Source organism: Microtus pennsylvanicus, chromosome 22 (genome assembly GCF_037038515.1).
Source record: "Microtus pennsylvanicus isolate mMicPen1 chromosome 22, mMicPen1.hap1, whole genome shotgun sequence".
NCBI classification, from domain to species: Eukaryota; Metazoa; Chordata; class Mammalia; order Rodentia; family Cricetidae; genus Microtus; species Microtus pennsylvanicus.
In genome coordinates, this window is record NC_134600.1 from 3,898,556 (window position 1) to 3,920,055 (window position 21,500).

The 21,500-nt window shown below is 47.2% G+C and overlaps 2 protein-coding genes across 5 annotated transcripts in view; one reads left to right on the forward strand and one right to left on the reverse strand.

Annotated features, from left to right (window-relative positions):
- LOC142839940 (MOB-like protein phocein) overlaps positions 1–9,402 on the reverse strand; it is a 35,225-nt gene extending 25,823 nt beyond the window's left edge. Inside the window, exons 1-4 of one of the 2 annotated variants that reach the window (XM_075956374.1) lie at positions 9,179–9,402; positions 8,360–8,524; positions 6,906–6,995; positions 6,652–6,820 (exon numbers count right to left, since the gene is read on the reverse strand). In XM_075956374.1, coding sequence (XP_075812489.1) covers positions 6,770–6,820; positions 6,906–6,995; positions 8,360–8,524; positions 9,179–9,181 — 309 coding nt within the window. In that variant the 5' untranslated portion in view covers positions 9,182–9,402 and the 3' untranslated portion in view covers positions 6,652–6,769. Of the gene's footprint in view, positions 1–6,651; positions 6,821–6,905; positions 6,996–8,359; positions 8,525–9,178 lie in introns of those variants that run through there. The other variant, XM_075956375.1, reaches the window with a different exon arrangement.
- Positions 9,403–9,481: 79 nt separating this feature from the next.
- Positions 9,482–18,766, forward strand: Hspd1 (heat shock protein family D (Hsp60) member 1). 3 transcript variants are annotated; one of them, XM_075956370.1, is made up of 12 exons: positions 9,482–9,610; positions 10,729–10,904; positions 12,126–12,378; positions 13,266–13,348; positions 13,783–13,878; positions 14,646–14,739; positions 14,906–15,074; positions 15,484–15,583; positions 16,106–16,351; positions 17,099–17,273; positions 17,897–18,075; positions 18,168–18,766. In XM_075956370.1, the coding sequence occupies exons 2-12, from the start codon at positions 10,731–10,733 to the stop codon at positions 18,318–18,320; spliced, it is 1,722 nt and encodes a 573-aa protein (XP_075812485.1). In that variant the 5' UTR covers positions 9,482–9,610; positions 10,729–10,730; the 3' UTR covers positions 18,321–18,766. The 3 variants fall into 3 exon arrangements, with proteins under 3 accessions (XP_075812485.1, XP_075812487.1, XP_075812486.1); XM_075956372.1 differs by lacking the exon at positions 9,482–9,610 and adding an exon at positions 9,700–9,828; XM_075956371.1 differs by lacking the exon at positions 9,482–9,610 and adding an exon at positions 10,004–10,179.
- The last annotated feature ends 2,734 nt before the right edge of the window (positions 18,767–21,500 follow it).

Genomic DNA, 21,500 nt, shown 5'->3' on the forward strand with positions numbered 1-21,500 from the left:
TATAAATTATCTGGGGGTAACTCTAACGAGGCAAGTGGAAGATCTGTATGATCAAAAACTTCAAGTCTTTGAAGGAAGAAATTGAAGATGTCAGAAGATGGAAAGATCTCCTGTGCTTATGGATCAGGAGAATTAACATAGTAAAAACAATCTACAGATTCAATGCAATCAACATCAAAATTCCAACACATTTTATTTCATATTTATTTATTTATTATGTATACAATATTCTGTCTGTGTGTCTGCCTGCAGGCTAGAAGAGGGCACCAGACCTCATTACAGATGGTTGTGAGCCACCATGTAGATGCTGGGAATTGAACTCAGGACCTTTGGAAGAGCAGGCAATACTCTTAACCTCTGAGCTATCTCTCCAGCCTCCACAATTTTTTTTAACAGACCTTGAAAGGACGATTCTCAACTTCTTCATATGGAAAACAAAACAAAAACAAAAAAGACACCTCGGGCTAGCTGAAACAATCCTGATCTATAAAGAACTACTGGAGGGGTGATGGCTGTTCTCTGCCTAACAGCCCCGCCTATCTCTCTGCTGCCTAGTTATTGGCCATTCAGCTTTTTATTAGACAGCCAGGTGCCTTAGGAAGATAAAGCAACACATCTTTACATAACCTAAACCCATGCAGCATAAATAAATGTAACACACCATGTCAAAAAGTAATATTTCTCAACACAAATGTAACACTTTGTCAAAAAGTAATTCCACAACACAAATGTAACACACCTTGTCAAAAAGTAATTCCACAATACAAATGTAACACACCTTGTCAGAAAGTAATATTCTGCAGCATAAAGAAATGTAACACATCTTTGCTTAGTTTAAGTAGGTCTACAACATGTTCTTAGGTTATTACTGAGCATCCTTTGGGTATATGCTCAAGAGTGGTATAGTTGGGTCTTATGGTAGATTGATTCCCAATTTTCTGAGAAACTGCCATGTTGATTTCTAAAGCAGCTGTACAAGTTTGCTCTCCCACCAGCAACAGAAGAGTGTTCCCCTTGCTCCACATCCTTTCCAGCATGAACTGTCTCTTGGATTTTTGATTCTAGCAATTCTGAGAGGTGTAAGATGGAATCTCAGAGTTGTTTTGATGGCTAAGTTTGTTGAACATTTGTTTCTGTGATGGGGAACCTTCGGCCAATGGCTTTTGAGAGGCTGGACCAGGTTGAGGCATGGCTTTGGGGTACCAAAAGGCTGCGGTCCCGCCTGCTCACTCCTCTCTTCTCACGCTCCACACCTTGATGTTGGCCCCCATTCCTGTTCTGAATGCTGGGAGGAAGAAGGGCAGAGTGAGAGAAGCCATGGATCCTCTGCCTGAGATGGACACCCGGTTAGAATCTCCGGGAAGTCACTGCCATGTGGCGATACACAGATTAATGGAGATGGGTTAAACTAATATGTAAGAGTTAGCTAATAAGAAGTTAGAGCTAAAGGCCAAGCAGTGTTTTAATTAAATACAGTTTCCGTGTGGTTATTTCAGGTGTAAGCTAGCCAGGTGGCCGGGACAAACAAAAGGCCCTCACCATAAACATAGTATCTTCCAATTCAAGTGATGCTGTCTGATAATGGTGGCTTCACAAAAGAGCTGGAAATTATGACTTTTTTTTTTTTTTTTGGTTTTTCAAGACAGGGTTTCTCTGTGGCTTTGGAGCCTGTCCTGAAACTAGCTCTGTAGACCAGGCTGGTCTCGAACTCACAGAGATCCGCCTGCCTCTGCCTCCCGAGTGCTGGGATTAAAGGCGTGCGCCACCATCGCCCATGGAAATTATGATTATTCTCTTAAATTGCTACTAACTTCTGACTTGAAAAACATGAAATTTATGCCCTGGCAATGCTGAAGCATGCGTGAGCTGTCTGTATATGGCGGTTCTGTTGAACTTGTCCATGTTGGGTTTCACGGTCTAAGTTGATGAGGACGACTGACCAGGTAGGTCTCTTCCTCTGCTTAGCTTTTCTAATTTTTGTCCTGGATAACTTTCTGTCAGCTTGACACAAGCTAAGGTCATCCGAGAGGAGGGAACCTCAGTTAAGAAAATGCCTCCATGAGATCAGGCTGCAGACAAGCCTGTAGGGTATTTTCTTAATTAGTGATTGATGGGGGGAGCAGTCCACTGTAGGAGGTGCTGGCTGTCTTGGATTCTACAAGAAAGCAGGCCAAGCAAGCCATGGAGAGCAAGCCAGTAATTATCACCTCCATAACCTCTGCATCAGCTCCTGCCTCCAGGTTCCTGCCCTGATTGAGTTCCTGTCCCGACTTCCTTTGATGATGAACAGCGATAAGGAAGTGTAAGTGAAATAAAAACCCTTTCCTCCCCAAGCTGCTTTTTGGTTGTGGTGTTTTATGGTAGCAATAGAAATCCTAAGACAATTCTTAAACTTTGTTTATTTAATGCATGTATGTGCGTAGGCACGTATGTGTCACGGGGCATATGTGGAGGTCAGAGGGTGATTTGAGGGAGCAGGTTTCTCTTTCCACTGTGTGGATCACAGGGATTGAACAGGCAGTCAGGCCTGTTAGCAAGCTCCTTTAGCATCTCGCAGCCTCCTGACCTGTGTATTCTGTGTGAAACGTTTATTGTTGTTTTATGGTTCAAGACAGGGTCATCTTGTACAGCACATGCTGGCCTCAAACTCCTGATCCTTTGGCCGAGCCTCCAGAGAACCAGGATTACAGACCTGCACTGTCACGCCTGGGCTCGCTCTCCTGTTACAACATAGGCTGGAGACGGAGCTCTGTGGTAAAAGCTAGGTTCAATCCCTTGCACCAGGAAAAAGTGAACAAACAATAAGGGAATGGATCCAATTCCTCTATCATTTTACAGATTAAGTTAAATCTAAATGTCAGAAAGAATTAAAACTTTAGCTGGGCATGGCAGAGGATTCCCAGGAAGTGGGAGGTGGCAGTTAGGGGGAATCAGGTTTCAAGGCCAGGCATGGCTGCATAGTTTGAGGCCAGTCTGTACTACTGAGACTTTCTTAAAGAGAGAGAGAGAGAGTTATGAAATACTTTTAGTTTTATTTATCTTGAAGATATGATTTGGAAGCTGGGTACAGAGGCCCACGCCTATGAGCCAGCACTCTGAAGGTAGAGGCTACCATTTAAAGAGAGGCCTGGTGTGCTAGCACAAGCCTTTAACTGCACAGCCTGGGAGGAAGAGGCATGTGGATTTCATCCCTTGTGAGTCTGAGGTCGGCCTGGTGTACATGGTAAGTTCCAGGACACCCCCGGCTACAAACAAACAACAACAAAAAAAACCACAACTAACCGAATAACAACAAAAAGAACGAAAACAGCTAGGCGGTGGTGGCACACACCTTTCATCCCAGCACTTGGGAGACAGTGGCAGGCAGATCTCTGAATTTGAGGCCAGCCTGGTCTACGAAATTCCAGGACAGCCAGGGATGTCACACACAGAAACCCTGTCTTGAAAACAACAACAACAGCAAACAAACCTAGAACATACTGTATTCTGTATTCCATTGAAAGGGAAATGGTACTCCTGTATTACTATGACTTGTCTCTTCTGATCACGTCTTTCCTCTTAGAAAGTATCAATTACCCACTAATCCATAGAATTTTACCTAAACCCGATGGCTTAAGACACCAGTAGACACTGGTGAAGTTGCTCAGCAGGTAAAACTCTCTTGCTACCAAGCCAGACAACCAGAGTTCAATCTCTACGACCCACTTGTTCGGAGAATCAACTCTCTGAAGTTGCCCTCTGACCTCCCCATGAGAGGCACAAACACATATACAAACTAAATATGAAAACAATAAAAAACAACCCAGCGATAGTCAAGCACCAAAGCACGTGCCTGTGATCTGTCACTCAGAGAAGGAGGCAGGTGACAAGCTGAAGGCCACACCGGGCAATTTTGCAAGAGATTTTGAAAATAAGATTTAAAGCATATGGAGCCAGATACGGTGGGACACGCCTGTAATTCCAGCACTCGGGAGGCAGAAGCGGAAGGGCTGCTGAGTTTGAGCAAGCCTGGGCCAGAGTTTTAAAATGAAAGTCACAATAAACCGGGAGCTGCAAGTGCTTTGACGTGCAAGCCTGAGGACCTGAACTTAAATCCCCAGCAGGGCATGATATAGGACTGCTGGGGTTTGCTAGGCGTAGTCCAGCTCTGAGACCTTGCTTGGATGGTAAGGCAGTGGTCACAGCCAAAACCTGATTGTCCTCTCCCGGATATTCACAAACCGAAAGATCAAGCTTATCACAAAGCTAAAACTGACTTAGGTGTGATTTGCTCAAGGTGGTGGCTAGTAACTACAGAAATGGGGAGTCCAGCCGGAATCAAAGCTTTCCTACTGCAGCCCAATGCTGTTAGTAAATGTCTTGAGATCCAAGGATTAGTTCTAAAACTTTGATTCCATATACTTAAACCGCCAAGGCCCCAGCTACCCCTATTAGAAGCACTGGGCCCCTCGTGATACCTGACTTAGTGTCATTGCTAAAGAAATGATTCTGAGTGATTATATTGGTACTAGAGAAAGAATGCTGTCATCTTCGGCTGTACTACCCTAACTGCGCCAATCTCCTCTGATCTGGGAAGCTAAGCAGGGTCGGGCCTGGTTAGTACTTGGAATGGAGAAAGAACGCTGTCACAGCGTTCAGGTTGAGCTGGGTGTGTCACACCTACAACTCAAGGAGGCCCACATGGCGGGACCTAGCTGGTCTGCATAACGAACCACTTGAAAGAACAGGGCACTGAGAAAGCGGGCCAGTGTTCCAGATTGAAATGTTGCTGTTTATCTTTTTTTTCCAAGAAGAAAATAAAAGATCTAAAACAAAACGAACAACCCCCCCCCCCCCCAAAAAAAAACAAGAAAACCATATGCAGCTAGACATGACAACGCCACTTTAATCTTAGCCCTCAAACACAGGGCAGAGCTAACTCAGGTTCCACCTGGTCTACACAGCAAGTTCCAAGCCAGCTAGGACTGTGTTAACAAGATTAATTTGCAGGTACATTGTTAGCTACACCTGAAATAGAGTATAAACATTGATGACCCAATTGCATACTCTTAAGAAATAATTTTTTAAAGAGTTTATTTGCCTGCTTGGTGTTTTGCTTGCATATATGCCAGTGTGAAGGTGTCAGATCCTCCAGAGCTGGAATTAGTCAATTGTGAGCTGCCATGTGGATGCTGGAAATTGTACGCGGGTCCTCTGGAACAGCCAGTGCTCTTAGGCACTGAACCATCTCTCCAGCCCCCAAAACTTCATACTTTTTATATCTAAATGTAATAGTTAAGCCTTGGATATCAAAAGCAGTAAACATGTAAGCATCCATTCACACACATACTAAAAGCATACACTACTTTGTGGGTGGGGGTTGTGGTCACTTTCCATCTTTGTTATGAAACCAACTGCATTCAAACTGTGGAATGCCAGAGGTTGACCTTAGTGGTAGAGCTTCCCTAGCACACAGGAGGTATCTCACATACCTGGGAACAACAGAGAAACATTTGGAAAATTGGTACTGAGAGGCGGAGACCACAAAAAGTATTTTGTAATTACCTTGTATTTATTTGGTTTTTCAAGACAGGGTTTCTCTGTGTAACAGCTCTAGCTGTCCTAGAACTCACGCTATAGACCATGCTGGCCTCGAACTCAGAGATCCGCCTGCCTCTGCCTCCCGTGTGAAGGGATTAAAGGCGTGCGCCACCACCACCCATTGTATTGGATTTTCAAATTTTATTTCCTGAACACTGCTTGTTAGCACGCCATGTACATGTGCTAAAGAGGGCAGAAGGGTCGGGGGCTGGATCCCCTGAAATGGGCTACCACCAGGTTCTCTGAACCGAATCTGGGCCCTCTGGTAGAACAGCCAGAGCTTTTAACCGCTTCCTCTGCTGACTTTTTGCCAAAACAAATCTAACAAGTTTTGGTGTGAGTTTTGGAAATTAGAACACAGAGGAAACAATAAATAAACAAATGAACAGAGGCTAAGAACCGCATACCTCTGTAACAGAGGAACTGTACCACAGGTTATGGGTGTTTTACAATGTTGCTAGCTTTTGTCAACTTCATACAGGTAGGGTCACTGAGAAGTTGCCTTCATTAGATTGTTCTATAGGAAGTCTATGGTGCATTATCTTAATGAGTGACATGGGCAGTGCCATACCTGGGTCCTGTTAAGAAAGCAGGCTGAGAACTAGAGCGAGCCAGTGACATTCCTCCTTGATCTCTGCTTCAGCGCCTGCCCAGAATTCCCTCCATGATGAACTGCAAACTTGAAGCTGAAATAAACCCTTTCCTCCCCAAGTTGCTTTTGGTCAGCAATTTATCACAGAAATAGAAAGCAAACTAAGACAGTGCCCAAGTATTAGCCCAGGGGTTTTTGTTTTGTTTTTCCTTGTTTTTCAAGACAGGGTTTCTCAGTAGCTTTGGAGGCTGTTCTTGAACTCACAGAAATCCGCCACCTCTGCCTCCCGAGTGCTGGGACTAAAAGCACACGCCATCACCAACCATCTAGCACATGGTTTTAGCATCACTCATCTATGCAATAACGCACACTCATCCACCGAGGAAAGCCCTATCTCTCAGATGACTGAAGACTGCGTTCGTTTATATAACTTTATTTGGAAAGGACGACAGCACAGCGACACTGAACTGCAGACGATGTCATTGGTGCAGGAATCATCAGTTTATTATAAAAGGAGGCACGGAAATTATTTACATGATGAAGAGCTCAGAACTTCGGCGGAATGGGCAGCTTCACGTGACACCATTTCAACAGCGATCAGTCCACGTACTTTCCAAGAATGTCACCGTCTCTAAATAAGAAATAATCCTGCGAATAAAGAAAGAAACCACTGGTCAGGACAGGAAGAGCAGCTGCACACGACGGACTGGAGACCAGGGCTCTCTCTGCTCACCTTGTCGTCTAGAACGACTTTGGTACCTCCGTACTCTGGGAGGAGAACTTTGTCTCCAACCTTCACGCTGACGGGTTGAATCTCTCCACCCTTAAGAAAAGAAGCAAAGGCATCTTGGTTACTAAGTACACAGGGACCTTTCTGTTTCATCATGTACACTAGCAGCCCCCTGCCTCAGCTTTTCTGCTGTTATTAATTACAGGCATGCACCAACCACGCTCAGCTCTACGAGACAACTTAAACCCCTGACTGTAATGTGTTCACTCAGGCTTACCTAGTTAGTGGTTAAGCAATATTATTTACATTAAACGTAGACCACCACAATATAAGCACTGCTGCAGTTTCAATGTGAAGTAAGCACACTGGCTTACACTAAAACTACATTTCACCGAACAGCTATAGCTGGCTAACTTTCTAACCATTAAATATTAACACATCCCGTAGACCATGTGAAGCAAAGCAGCTTTTAATACCAAATAGTAAATGGTCACGTACGACTTCTTCCAATGAACAAAACCCGGTATTCGTTTTAATACACATTGATTTAATGTCCTTGTTCTCAAGGATAGACTCGGTCAGAGATGGAAGCCGCACGCTCGAGAGGTTAAGTGGAGACTCCAGAGTATTTCCCTCTCTCTGTGGCCAAGCAAGGCCCCCAGCCCTGCCATTTCACCCTTTGTTTTGGGCGAAGGAGAGGAGGGACAAGGTCTGTGCAGCCTTGACTGGATCCTCTTGCCACAGCACATGCTCCCACCAGGGCCAGAATTATAGTCCAATACCTCTTTCAATTCCGAGAAGGCCCCAGGGTTTTTTCTAACTGCATAATCTTTTGTCTATTTACACTGTGACTAGGTTACAAAATAGCTACCTAAAGCAATTCACTTTGTAAGGTCTTTTTATCTTTTTTTATTTTTTGAGACATGGTATCACCCTGAACTTCCTGCTGGCCCAGAAGGTTCTACAATCCTGCCTTGGCGTCCAAAGCACCAGGGCCTCAAGGCAGGAGCCACCATCATGGCAGGCACGCTTTAATCTCTGGAGTGTGTGGCACTGGAGAGGTAACTCAGCAGGTGAATGTACTTGCTATAGTAGTACTGGAACCCAAGCAGGGAATCCCAACACTAGTAAAAAAAGGCTGTAACCCCAACATACTGAGGGCTGCACAGCAGACTCTGCAAGCCAGCAGACATGGGCCACATACTCTCTCCCTCTCTCACAAACACCAGAAAATTACTTGTGTGTACTTTCTGCCTTTTACAGCCCCTCTCCATTCCTCAGAAAAATAAAACAATCCCGCAATCATCTTCTTTAATGTGAGATTCCTTGTAAACTGAAATTATTTCCAAAACAGCACCTGCTATTTAAAAAGCCACTTCTGACAACCAGGGTTTACTATTCCCTTTCTTCCACACCCCACATAAAACTCTGCACCGCTGGAGCCGCTCCAAAGTTACCTTTCCTTTCGCGCCTGATCCCACGGCCACTACCGTTGCTTGCAGTACTTTCCCTTGCGACTTTTCTGGAAGCATGATGCCACCTTTGGTCACCGTTTCGGCGGCACTCCTTTCAACCAAGACTCTGTCAAAGAGCGGGAGAAACTTTCGGAACGCCTGTCCAGCCTGGGGAAGAGAAACGTGTGTTCAAATGGACTGCAATTCCATTCCAAGTGTCGGAACACAGTTAAGACCACTGCAAGCCTTAACAGCTACCAGGTCAAACCGTCCGAACACGACAAGAAAACCCGGGTGTGCCTTTAGGAATATTCCTGAATGCTGCACGCTATACAAGCCACATGCAACCTCCATTCCCTGTCTATCGTGCGCGTGTGTGGGTGAGGGGTCATCTTTGCTCATCAGCAACCGCAGGACCTTAGACCACAACCTTGGTCAACTCCAAGGTCAAACGTTTTCCTTCCTTAGGTGTCTTTTTTTAATTCTAGCAAGGTGTGGGGAAAAAGTGTCCACTTTTAAGCTAGGAATATAGATTCTCCAACACAGCATACATCCGCTTAGGGCCTGCCAGGGCAGGTGGGCTACCGAGTGTGCGCCTGGGTTCCCGCCCCCCGCCCGGGGACGCCTGCAGCACACACGTGCGTGCAAAGCAGCCACGGTGGAGGAAGGCGTCGGGCAGGCCTCGCTCCCGTGGAGCCTGGCCACACGCTGGACAGCGCGGGGTTCCCTGTCCTGCCGGTGCTAGAGCGGAACCCGGGGCACACGGGACACGCCGTAGGTCGCAGGCCGACCCGGATCCCGGCCAGCCCGGGGGACACTCACCATGACTCGCGCCGCCGCCGCCGCCTCCGCCGCTAGGACTAAGCGCTCAGGCCGCTGCTGCAAGGAGAGTCCCGCGGGGCGGCAGGGGACACGTGAAAAAAAGGCCCCGCCGCGCGCAGGCGCACCCAGCCCCCCCGAGCGCGCACGAGAGGGCGGCCACGGCAGCGCGCGCGCCGATTGGCGGCGAGGGCGGCGCGCACGGCGGCCGGAGGCGGAAGGAAAGGGGCCGCACTTTCTAGGCTTTTCCAGGCCGCCCGCCGGGGTGAGAGCCCGGGCCCGGCGCCCTCCCTCCTCCCGGAAGTGACGCCCCGTGACCCTCGACCCGCACCCCCACTGCCCCCCTCCCCGGGAAGCGCGGCGCCGCTCCGGAAGGTTCTCGAACGGAGCCGAACCCCGGAACGAGCGTCCGGCGGCGGGGCCGAGGCCGTTCGGGTAGGGAGGGCGTGCGCGCGCGCGCCGCATGCCGATTGCGGGGCTCCCGGGCGGGCGCGGGCGGGGGAGGGCGGGCGCGCGCACGCGGGGCCGCGGGGGCGGGGCGGGGCCGCGGAGGGAGGGGACTCGGGCTCATTGCGGTGCGCGCCCTGCGCTCGGTCCCTCACTCGCCCCCGACGGCCTGCTTCGCCTCGTGCGCTCCCGCCGCCGCCCCGCAGGTACGCGAGCCCGGCGTGCACGACGATCCGGGCGCTCGGCGGTTCCGTGTCCGGCACAGGCCGAGCACGGCGGACGAGGGGGGGACGAGGCTGGCAGCGACACCGCGGGCTCGGCTAGCCCGTCTGGGCCCGGCGGGGCCACGCGGGGTTCATCACGTGTGGCGGGCACCACGCGATCCGGGCCAAGCGCGGGAGCCAGGACGGGCTCGGGCGGGAGCCGCTCGGGCCCTCGTGTGCCACCAGCGCCTGGCGCCGCTGCAGGACTCCGTGGGACGGGGGTCGCGGTCCCTTCTCGTCCTCTCCGGCTGCGGGGATCCGGCGCCTCCACTTTGACCTTGCCTGGGACGCCTGGTCGGGAAGACACGTGGGATCGCGCGCCTGGGCCGAGCTGCGATCCTGGGTTTTGGGGTTTTTTTCTTTCTGTTTTTGCGGCCTTGCTAGCTGCGGTGCGGTGCTACGGTAGCTCCGGGTGGCCACCCGGCGACACTTTGCTGAGCGGGGTTTTGCACCGTCACGAGTGCTTCTATAGAGTGCACTTGCATTTGAAACCTGCCTCGCTTACGCCTGCTTGGTCCCCCCCAACCCCCAACACACTTTCGGAGTGGATCTGCTCCCAAGGCCGCTTTGGCAGTGAAAGATTAACTCGGGACAGCAGCATGAGTGGGTGGCCTTGGAGAAGTGGTTTCGTGTGCTTTGTGCTAGTCCTGTAGGTCAGACCTGGGGGCGGCCTCCTTGGTCCGTTGCTTGCAAACGCTGTCCTGGAGCTGCAGCGCCGCGGGGCCCAGGCGTGGTTAGAGGACACCGATCTAGAGCTAGCCTCCCTGTTCTGAACCACAGGTGGTCACGTTTGTCCTTAGCTAGTAGTGACCCTTTGCCTTTTTTTTTCCTCTCCTCCCCCAGAAATGCTTCGACTACCCACAGTCCTTCGCCAGATGAGACCAGTGTCCCGGGCACTGGCTCCTCATCTCACTCGGGCCTATGCCAAAGATGTAAAATTTGGTGCGGATGCTCGAGCCTTAATGCTTCAAGGTGTAGACCTTTTAGCCGACGCTGTAGCTGTTACCATGGGGCCAAAGGTATCCGTATATTTAAAATCGTGTTAATAAAAGAATAGTGGTTTGTAGCTTCAAATCAGACAGTATTTTGTAATCGAGTTTGTGAAAATATGATTTGCCTGCGGTACGTGGTAGTGATTTGGGGGTGTAACGGATTTTGTTGGTGGCATTAATACTGCCCCAGCCGATTTGGGGGACTGTGCAGCACAGTGTATGTAATAGAGTATTGTTCAAGGAGGACTTTCAAACGGGAGGCGGAATGAATCTTGTGTGCGTGCTTGCATTAAATTTTGGATTCTTTCCCAGTAGAGGATATAGAAGGGAAAGCCCAGCTAATAACTCTTGAGCGTGCATAATTGGAGATGTGAAGTTTTACTTACTGTACTGAAGTATCCCAACATACGTACAGTAAATACACTAGCGTAGGGTTTAGGTTTATTTATTTTTATATTCTTTGATGTTTTTGCCTGCGTGTTTACCTGTGTGTACCAGAACCTGAGGTACAGACAGTTGTGAGCTGCTGTAGGTGCTGGGATTGAACCTGGGTCCTAACCACCGAGCCATCTTTCCAGCCCGAGTCACTGTTTATGATTCTATCTGCACTGCTCTGTGACTGTCCCCACCACACATCTCTCCAGAACTGTTTTCGCTTTCATGATTTCTGCCATTTTCATGTTCCAGAAGTTTGGTTTGGGGTTTTTGAGAGAACCGCAATAGCTTAGTCTGGCCTCTTACTCCTTAACCTCCTGGTCCTGCTCCTTCTACCTCCCACGTGCTGGCTCACCTGCTGTTTGTTTATTGAGGCAGGGTCTTTAGCCACAGCTCACCTGGAACTCCTTTGGATCAAACTAGCTTGAGATCAAAGGTTGGGATCTGTGGCTGAATGAGGAGCCTTGGATTTTGAGGACATCCTTGGGTGTGGGGCACAGTCATTTTAAATGGATGTTAGAGTGATCTAAAGAGCTGCACAAATAGCTCGAGACAGAATAACTTGGTTCAAATCCAAGTTGCCAATAATTGTTGGTGCCATTTTTGAAGTTTTGCATTGAGTGAATAGGAAAAATAACTTCATAAGCAAAACTCCAGTGCAAGGGATGTGATGAATGTTTTGGGATTTGGTGATTGTCATCTGTACTCCCTTGCTCTATAGGTGGCATCTCTTGGTGCCTGGATTTTGTCTTGTTGGTCTGTAGACTTTTGAGACTCACCATTGAGGGTTGCTGTTCTCTTCTGTCCTTGTAGGGAAGAACGGTGATTATTGAGCAGAGCTGGGGGAGTCCCAAAGTAACGAAAGATGGGGTCACTGTGGCAAAGTCAATTGATCTGAAGGACAAGTACAAAAACATCGGAGCCAAACTTGTTCAGGATGTTGCCAACAACACAAACGAAGAGGCCGGGGATGGCACTACCACGGCTACCGTTCTGGCACGTTCTATTGCCAAGGAGGGCTTTGAGAAGATCAGTAAAGGGGCCAACCCAGTCGAAATCCGGAGAGGTAAGAGTGCCAAGTCATTGACCCTACAGAAAGAAATTACAGAGAATTCCACTGTCAAAAGAATATTGTCTCATCTCTGTCTTTTTTTTTTAATATTTATTTATTATGTATACAATATTCTGTCTCTGTGTATGCCTGCAGGCCAGAAGAGGGCACCAGACCTCTTTACAGATGGTTGTGAGCCACCATGTGGTTGCTGGGAATTAAACTCAGGACCTTTGGAAGAACAGGCAATGCTCTTAACCACTTGAGCCATCTCTCCAGCCCCTATCTCTGTCCTTTTTTATTATTATATTTGTTGGTGCTTGCACAGACTTGGTGGAGATATCCTTTTTCCTTTTTTTTTATTATTATTATTTTTTATTATTATGTGCTTCGCTGTCTTGTCTGCAAGGGTACCAGATCCCCTGGAACTAGAGTTACAGATTTTTTTTTAATTTAATTTTTTTTTTTTGAGCTGCCCTGTGGGTGCAGGGAATTAACCCCGGTCCGTTGAAAGAGCCTTCTATACTGTTAACCAATAAGCCAGCTCTCCAGCCCACAAACAGTTGAGATTTTTTTTTTTAATTTCATTCACTTTTGTTGAGAATGGGTGGGTATTCCTCTTAGCCCTCCCTGGCTGGCCTTAAAAGCCGTCCTCTTGCCTAAGCGTCCTGGGTGTTGAGATTACAGGTGTGAGCTCCACTCACCATCTTGATCAGGTTTTCACAGTGTTTATGGTTTTCAGCTTGATTGATGTTCCAGATGAGTGAGTGCGTGCCGTGTCACTTGGTGCGGTTAAGAAAGAGCACTGACACGGAGCTTGCGTATAAACGTTAAAATGAATCTTATGCTTGGCTTGGGAGCCGTGATGATAAGCATTTTAGTAACATACATTCTTGAACTAGGTGTGATGTTGGCTGTTGATGCTGTAATTGCTGAACTGAAAAAACAATCTAAACCCGTGACAACCCCTGAAGAAATTGCTCAGGTAAGGATTTTATTTCCTGTTTGAAAAGAATTGACTAGCGAATTTTAATTTGGATCTTCTTTGGTTTTTCAGGACAGGGATGTGTGTGTGTGTGTGTGTGTGTGTGTAGCCAAGGCTGTCCTGAAACACTCTTTGTAGACCAGGCTGGCCTCGAACTCAGAGATCTGCCTGGCTCTGCCTCCCAGGTGCTGGAGTTAAAGGTGTGTGCCACGTGGGATTATGAACCCATAGAAGATGCTGTTAATGTATTTGTGGCATGCCAAAGAATGGAGGGACTGAGGTTGTGGCTCCAATTCACTAACCAGTACTTCATTAAAACTGTTAACTTGTAAAATGTCCCTCTGGGTAGAAGTATCTGTTTAGAAGGTCAAAGGGGAAGAGGGTTGAAAATGCTGATCTTACCATTTAATTTTGAAATAATGTGGTTATTTCAGGTTGCTACAATTTCTGCAAATGGAGACAAAGACATTGGAAACATCATTTCTGATGCGATGAAGAAGGTGGGAAGGAAGGGTGTCATCACAGTGAAGGTGAGTGCAGGCTGTGAGTTGGTGAAGGTGAGTTGGCCACACCTTCAGTTAGGTGTGCTGTGCATGGTTCTTGTTTGTGCGGGTAATTCACTCCTTTGTCTGCTGAGCATGGAGCTTCCTGGTGTCAGAATTGGGAGCTTTCCCTGCCAGAATAAGTCTATCCGATTTAATAAATAATGATTAGCTCTCAACCAGCTAATTAGGGAGGGTGGAGCAAGGCCTCACTTCAGCCCTGGCTGACCCAGGACCATGGCCTCTACCTCAGAGATTCCTCTACCCTTGGCTTGTTATGGGTACTAAAGGCGTGTGTGTGTGCGCGCACTTGTACCATTTATGTTCTTTGTGCCCCAGAGTCCAAAAGAAAGGCAGAATCCTGGAACTGCAGCGCGGACCCATGCGTGCGTGCCTGGAACCTAACCAGGTCCTTTTCAGCAGCTGCATGTGTTCTTAATCCCAGAGCTGTCTTAAAGGTCACCTGTTCAAGTGTTGTTTCTTCATTGAAATTCACTGATCTGGGGCTGGACAAATGACTCAGCAATTAAGAGCACTGACTGCTCTTCCAGAGGACCCAGGTTCAATTCCCAGCACCCACATGGCAGCTCACAGCTGTCTGTAACTCCAAGACCCAACACCCTCGCACAGACATACATGCAGGAAAAACTCTAATGTGTACAAGATAAAAATAAATTATTTTAAAAAACTACCACTGAGTCCTAGTTTTAAAAGAAAAGAAATTCATTCATCTAAGTCTTTGAATTTTTTCATAGGATGGGAAAACCCTGAATGATGAGTTAGAAATTATTGAAGGCATGAAGTTTGACAGAGGATATATTTCCCCGTATTTTATTAACACATCAAAAGGTAAGCGCAAGTCAGTAAACAAATCCGTCAGCTGTAGGCGGTGGGTTGGGTATAGTTCACTAAATGAAGAGGAAGAAAACCTGTGAGTTACTGGTCTCTTTGTGAAAGTAAATTGTTAGGAGTCTCGATACTTTAGGATTTGGTCTTACTGCTCTCTGTTCTACAGGTCAGAAATGTGAGTTCCAAGACGCCTATGTTCTGTTGAGCGAAAAGAAGATTTCTAGTGTGCAGTCCATCGTGCCTGCTCTGGAAATTGCCAACGCTCATCGGAAGCCCTTGGTCATCATTGCTGAGGACGTTGATGGAGAGGCTCTAAGCACACTGGTCTTGAACAGGTCATTGGCAAGTGGGTCGGGCGGATGGTGGTCTGTTGCTGTTGATGTACGTAGTGTCTCGAGCAGTGGTGTGCATTGGAGTGCTGTACACGTTATAAGCCTGGTGGTTGGTTTGAGACCGTTTCAAGCTGGCCTCAAATACGCATCCAGCTTCCCAGCGAGAACTAGCTCCCTATGTCCTCTGACACTGATGTCCAGCCGTCTGGAACAGCAGTTCTTTACGTGGGTGATCGGCCTGGAAGAAACATGAGTAGAGAGCCCGTCTCCTCTTTCTTCAGGCCAGAAGTTGCTGGGAAAGGAGTAGGAGTCCTGAGTGTTTTGGTAGTGCCAGAACTTACCACGGACCAAACTAGGTGTTTTCTCCCAGTTGCCCCTTCAGTTTAAATCTCACAGTTACTGTTCTTTACAGGCTGAAAGTGGGTCTTCAGGTTGTGGCAGTCAAAGCCCCAGGGTTTGGGGACAACAGGAAGAACCAGCTTAAAGATATGGCTATTGCTACTGGTGGTGCGGTGAGTGGATCGCTGGGGTGGCTGCTTTGCTGGGGGGGGGGTGCTTCCAGCCTGCAAACGTTAGAGCGTGCGCTTCACAGATAGATAGATGTGCCTGTTTGGAACATAGGGACTAGGTTAAGGTCATATTCCTCATTTGCCAAGTCTTTCCTAAGAACGGGCATGATTAAAAGTTTTTCTCAATTCAAATAAAGCTAGTTTCAGCTTGTATAATAGTGATTTTAGTCAGACCTTGTTCTAGGTACCAGTGGCCTTGACACCAAGGAAAACAGCATTGTTTTCCTCTGCCCCTTTTCCTTGGTATTTTGTATGCACACCGAAAGGCAGCATCTGGTCCCGCAGGACTGCAGTTAGAGACAATTGTAGGTGTCATGCGGGTGCTGGGAGGACACCTGAATCAGCGGTGCTCTTGGCCGAGGAGCCATCTCCAGCCCTGAAAAGCAGTATTTCCAGATGTTTCTCCTCACAGATAGATGCCTGTGTCACATCACAAAAGACACTAATAGCACACTGCTTTTATAGGTGTTTGGAGAAGAGGGGTTGAATCTAAACCTTGAAGATGTTCAAGCTCATGACTTAGGAAAAGTTGGAGAGGTCATTGTCACTAAAGATGACGCCATGCTTTTGAAAGGAAAAGGTGACAAGGCTCAAATTGAAAAGCGCATTCAGGAGATCACTGAGCAGCTCGACATCACCACTAGTGAATACGAAAAGGAGAAGCTGAACGAGCGACTCGCAAAACTCTCAGATGGTGTAGCTGTATTGAAGGTGAGGCTGGAGCCTGGTGACTTTGATTCTGGTGCTGTGGTGCATACCAGCGGTAGCTAAGCAAATGCTTCAATTCCCCAAATCTCAGCTGTGTCTGTGTGTGCACACTGTACTCCATAGGGCACATGTGGTCAGGGGCTGGTTATCTACATTTCCACCGTGATTTCAAGGATTAAATTCCGGTCATCAGGCTTGCAAGGCAAGCCCTCTGACCTACTGGGCTATGTCCCAGTGCCTCCAGAGCCTAAAATAGGTTCCTGACTGGTGTGAAGCCTGAGACTATTCCTTGTCCTGTGTAACAAGCAGTCTACCACTGCTCCATACCCCAGCCTAGCTTTTTCTGTTTTCTTTTTTTTTCTGTGTAGTCCTGGCTGTCCTGGAACTCAATTGGTAGCCCAGGCTGACCTCAAAAGTCAGAGACTTAAGTGCTTGCAGCACCACTTCCTGGTTATCATCCTTTTCTTAAACTAGAGTGCAGCTTGCTATTTTTGGGAATTCTGGAAAAGATGATTTGTTAGTGGGGTACGTTCCTCGGAAGAGGCAGCCTTACTGGATACTTTTCCACATAATCTTTTATTCTAGATGGCTTCTTTTTGTTTTGAGCTCTATAGCCCAGGCTGGCCTTGGTCTCCTGAGTGCTGGGATTCTGACTGCCACCATACCCAGCGCAGGCTTGCCTTCGGCATGACTTCCTGCAGTCTTAGTGAACGGGAAAGGTCATGCTAACCTTAATTCTTTCTTCTTCAGGTTGGAGGAACAAGCGATGTGGAGGTGAATGAGAAGAAAGACAGAGTTACAGACGCGCTCAATGCCACGCGAGCAGCTGTGGAAGAAGGCATCGTGCTAGGCGGGGGCTGCGCTCTGCTCCGCTGCATCCCAGCCTTGGATTCCCTAAAGCCTTCCAACGAGGATCAGAAAATAGGTAAAGATAATTGCCTTTCGTTTCCTGGCCACGTGGTCCCAAATAATCATAGCAACTTAAACTGCTTGGCTTATAACTCTTACAACTTAACCCATTTCTGTTCATCTGTGTGAAGCTGTGGCTTTAACTGGTCTGCTGGCATCTTGTTTCTTGGGCAACTGTTCTCATCTCTCTGCCCCTCGTCTGAGTTTGATTGATTGTTCTGCCTAACCCTATGCTGCCTAGCTATTGGTCAAACAGCTTTTATTATTATTAATCAATGAGAATAATACATATTTACAGTGTACAGAAGCATCTTCTAGAAGATTATCTTTCAAATGAGTTTGTGGCGTGGATCTTTCTGTTTGAAGAGTGGTGTTGTTGGACTGGGTACTCTGACAGACTGGGCTTTTGTATTCAATTATTTTGTGTGTATGGGTGCTGCATGTCTTGTGTGCCGTGTGTGCAATTCTCTCAGCGGCCAGAAGAGGGCATTTGTTCCCTGAACTGGAGTTACAGACTTGTGTGGTGCTAAGGGCCAAATCAGGTCCTCAGAACAGCCAGTGCGCTTAACTGTTGAGCCATCTCTGGTTCCCCAGAAAGTGAAAACCAAATGAATGTGTGGAAATGTGTTTGCTCTGTAGGTATAGACATTATTAAAAGAGCACTCAAAATTCCCGCGATGACCATTGCTAAGAATGCGGGTGTTGAAGGGTCTTTGATAGTTGAGAAGATTCTGCAGAGTTCCTCAGAAGTTGGGTATGATGCCATGCTCGGGGAATTTGTGAACATGGTGGAAAAAGGAATCATTGATCCAACAAAGGTAAGTAATGTTTAAGCATTTCTTAAACATTGCATGGCTTGTTCTGAGATGGAGTTTTCAGTAGTTAAACTTTTCATAAAACTTTTGTCTAGGTCGTAAGAACTGCTTTACTGGATGCCGCTGGGGTGGCCTCCTTGCTGACGACAGCAGAAGCTGTAGTGACCGAAATTCCTAAAGAAGAGAAAGACCCTGGAATGGGCGCGATGGGGGGAATGGGAGGGGGAATGGGAGGTGGCATGTTCTAATTCCTAGAATAGCGCTTTGCCCTTACCAATGAACTGTGACAGGAAGCTCAAGGCAGGTTCCTCACCGATACCTTCAGAGAAGCCCCTGAAGAGAATGAAGAGAAGGCTGGCTGATCACTATAACCATCAGTTACTGGTTCCCATCGACAATACATAATGGTTTACTGCTGTCATTGTCCATGCCTACAGATAATTTATTTTGTATTTTTGAATAAAGACATTTGTACATTCCTGATACTGGGTGCAAGAGCCATATACCAGTGTCCTGCTTTCAACTTGAGTCACCGACGCAGGCCTGCTGGTCCGTCCGCTCCGGTCAGGACTGGCGCTTGTGCCACCAGACAAGAGGTCAGAGGCAGCCTTTCTGTGGAGCGAGATAACTGTACAAAGTAGAGAAGTATCCAATTATGTGACAACCTTTGTGTAATAAAATTTTGTTTAAAGTTCCTGGTTGTGTCCGGAGTCTTAAGGAGAAATGAGCAGTTGGGTGCACAGAAACACCATGTATATTCTACATCTCTTTCTTGGAGATAGAATTTTGGTGATGGGAGTTCTTATAGAAGAAGACAAAACCCTGATTGGTCTCTAGTGTGGGCAGTATTGAGACACAGTCTTAAAGGAGACCATGGTGCCAGATGGTTGTGGTGGACGAGCCTAGCATTTGGGGAGGCAGATTACAGCCAAGACAGTTACACAGAAACCCTATTCCAGAAAGCGAAAAAAGGGCGGGAGGTACTTCCTCCCCTGCATGAATCTGGGCGGTGGCTTGAATAGCCCAGACAGTGAAGACTGCCTTCTTTAGTGGAAAGGAACCGAGTTAGAGATGCCAGCCAGGATGCTGGTGAAGCAGGAATAGTGCATCAAACTCCAGTCCATTGGCGATTCTGTGAAGACGGGTTTGTTTGAACAAAGGATGGAAATTTCCTGAATCAGAACAAATGAACCAGAAATGGGAAAAGGGAGGAGACGCTGGTCCTGTATTTAGTTTAGCTGTGGAAATGTACTTGCATCTTTCTGAAAAATCACTAACCGAAAGCAGTCACCCTGCTTTCTCAGAAGAGGAAAATCAACAGTGTTGACGATGGCAGAGAGCCAAGTAGGTTGGTGTGGGCGGGCCCAAGACCCCCACAAAGCAAATGACTGGCCTGGCCTGACCCTCCAAACAGCTGCTGCCCCTGTCTGGTGAGTTGTTGGGGGGACAGCAGGTAACAATGTTGAAGTAACAGGAAATTACTTCTCTGTAGACCAGGCTGGGCCTCGAACCAGGTTTTCTTCATAAAACTGCAGACTGAAAGACCTTTTTACAGTAGTGTAGGGTCACCTGTATGTCGGATGTTTGCATGGAGATTTACAATAGTGACAAAATTGAAGTCAAAATAGCAATGGGGATGACTGTGGTTTGAAGGGACAGAGCATTGGAAAGGCTGGGACCCACTGGCTTGGAGAACGTCTCCTTATGGAATGTCTATTCGTGCTAGCATCTTTATCCTTGCTAACTTGGCTAAGCTTAAGCTATTTTGATAAACTGAGTCATATGAGAAACTTATATTCTGCAATGGTGCACTATAAAAGGATCAGAAGTCCCCCTGTCTCTCTAGGGACTGTGTCTATGCGTTAAAAGTTTTATTTTGATACTGAAAGGAGCTTCAGTTGAGAAGTTGCTATTTTTTGAGGCTCAAACTTAACGGATCTGAAGCTCCAAAGCCCGATTCCCTCAAGGGTTTGCAGAGAGCTCCTGCTTACTACAGAGGGGGTCGGTCTCCTCGACTCTGGCAAATGGAACTGTGGCCCTTCCATTAACTGAAGACTGTGGTGCCCATTAACTTGTCAAGGGCAATGCCAGCCTTTAGGGTCCCTCGTCCCTGCTCACAAGTCCTGCCCAGGCGATCCTAGTCTCATAAAAGCAAATAACTCTTTATAAATTGTTAAGGATAATTAAGAAATACGAGCTAATGGTCGGTCACCTTACAAATGATCAAATTCTTTCATGTGTTTAGAACTGTGTGTGTAGCCATACTAAGTATTAATATGATGAATTATAGAAAAAAGCTTTATGTAGCCTAGATGTGGTTTCCAACGTTAAGCCTAGGTTTATCTAGCTCAGATATACTTACCAGAGTTGTATTCTGAGTCCAATTCTTGACTCTGTGATAGGTGCCTTTTTATATTGGGATCTAACAGCCATCAACTTAATGGTATCCAGACAGGTTACCCTCCACCCCCTTGGGTTTTTTTTTAATATTTATTTATTATGTATACAATATTCTGTCTGTGTGTATGCCTGCAGGCCAGAAGAGGGCACCAGACCCCATTACAGATGGTTGTGAGCCACCATGTGGTTGCTGGGAATTGAACTCAGGACCTTTGGAAGAGCCTGCAATGCTCTTAACCTCTGAGCCATCTCTCCAGCCCCCTACCCCCTTGTTTTTATACAATAATTTTTTTCAAGTACAGCCAGATTGTTTCTAATGATTTCTTAGTGGTTTGAACAGAAACAATAACCTCTCTGTTTTACACAGAGTCGGTGGAGTGCCCTATCAAACTATTTCAGCTAATGAATCTTCCTGTTGCTAGATCTGGGTCTGCTTGGTTTTAACGGGAACCTTTTCTGGTACGCCAAGAGGCACTATAGATATTTTGTCCCCATGCCAGGGGGTTTCCTTTTGATCTAACAGTCCAGCTTGCTGGGGTCAAGGGGCAAGAGTATATCCTGATGTACTTCCTGCCTGTGAACCTCCCACCCACGTGTGATCAAGCATATGTAGTGTGGGAAGTAAAGCAAACTTGTGTAGGAGAGTGAAAAACCTCGGGCTTGTTATCTTCCATAAAGAGCAGCCTCCAGCATTTCAGGAGTCATCTGTCCCTGGGCAGGAGGTTTGCAGGTCAGAGGCGGTTTTGTTTCATGGATCTCTAAGACATAGGAATTAAAGCTGAAAATGTAACTTTGGCTCTCACAGTCCCCCTTGAGTTGTAATCTGACTCAAATCCTTGACTCTATGATGGGTTCCTGTTTAGATTGGGATCTACTAACCCTCAGCTTAATGGTACCCAGATAGGAATGACCATTTAGTTCAGGCATCAGTGATGCCAGAGCCAACAGCAATTAGGAGGAACAGATGGTCCAGATGCACTCAGGAGGCAGAGAGAAGCAGATCTCTGGGTTCGAGACCAGCCTGGTCT

Bases quoted from the DNA above. Each gene is read 5' to 3' on its own strand.
- Hspd1 (XM_075956370.1), top strand. From the start codon at position 10,731: ATGCTTCGACTACCCACAGTCCTTCGCCAGATGAGACCAGTGTCCCGG. The intron at 15,075-15,483 runs GTCATTGGCAAG...TGTTCTTTACAG, and splicing joins AGCACACTGGTCTTGAACAG to GCTGAAAGTGGGTCTTCAGG. The intron at 17,274-17,896 runs GTAAAGATAATT...TTTGCTCTGTAG, and splicing joins CAACGAGGATCAGAAAATAG to GTATAGACATTATTAAAAGA.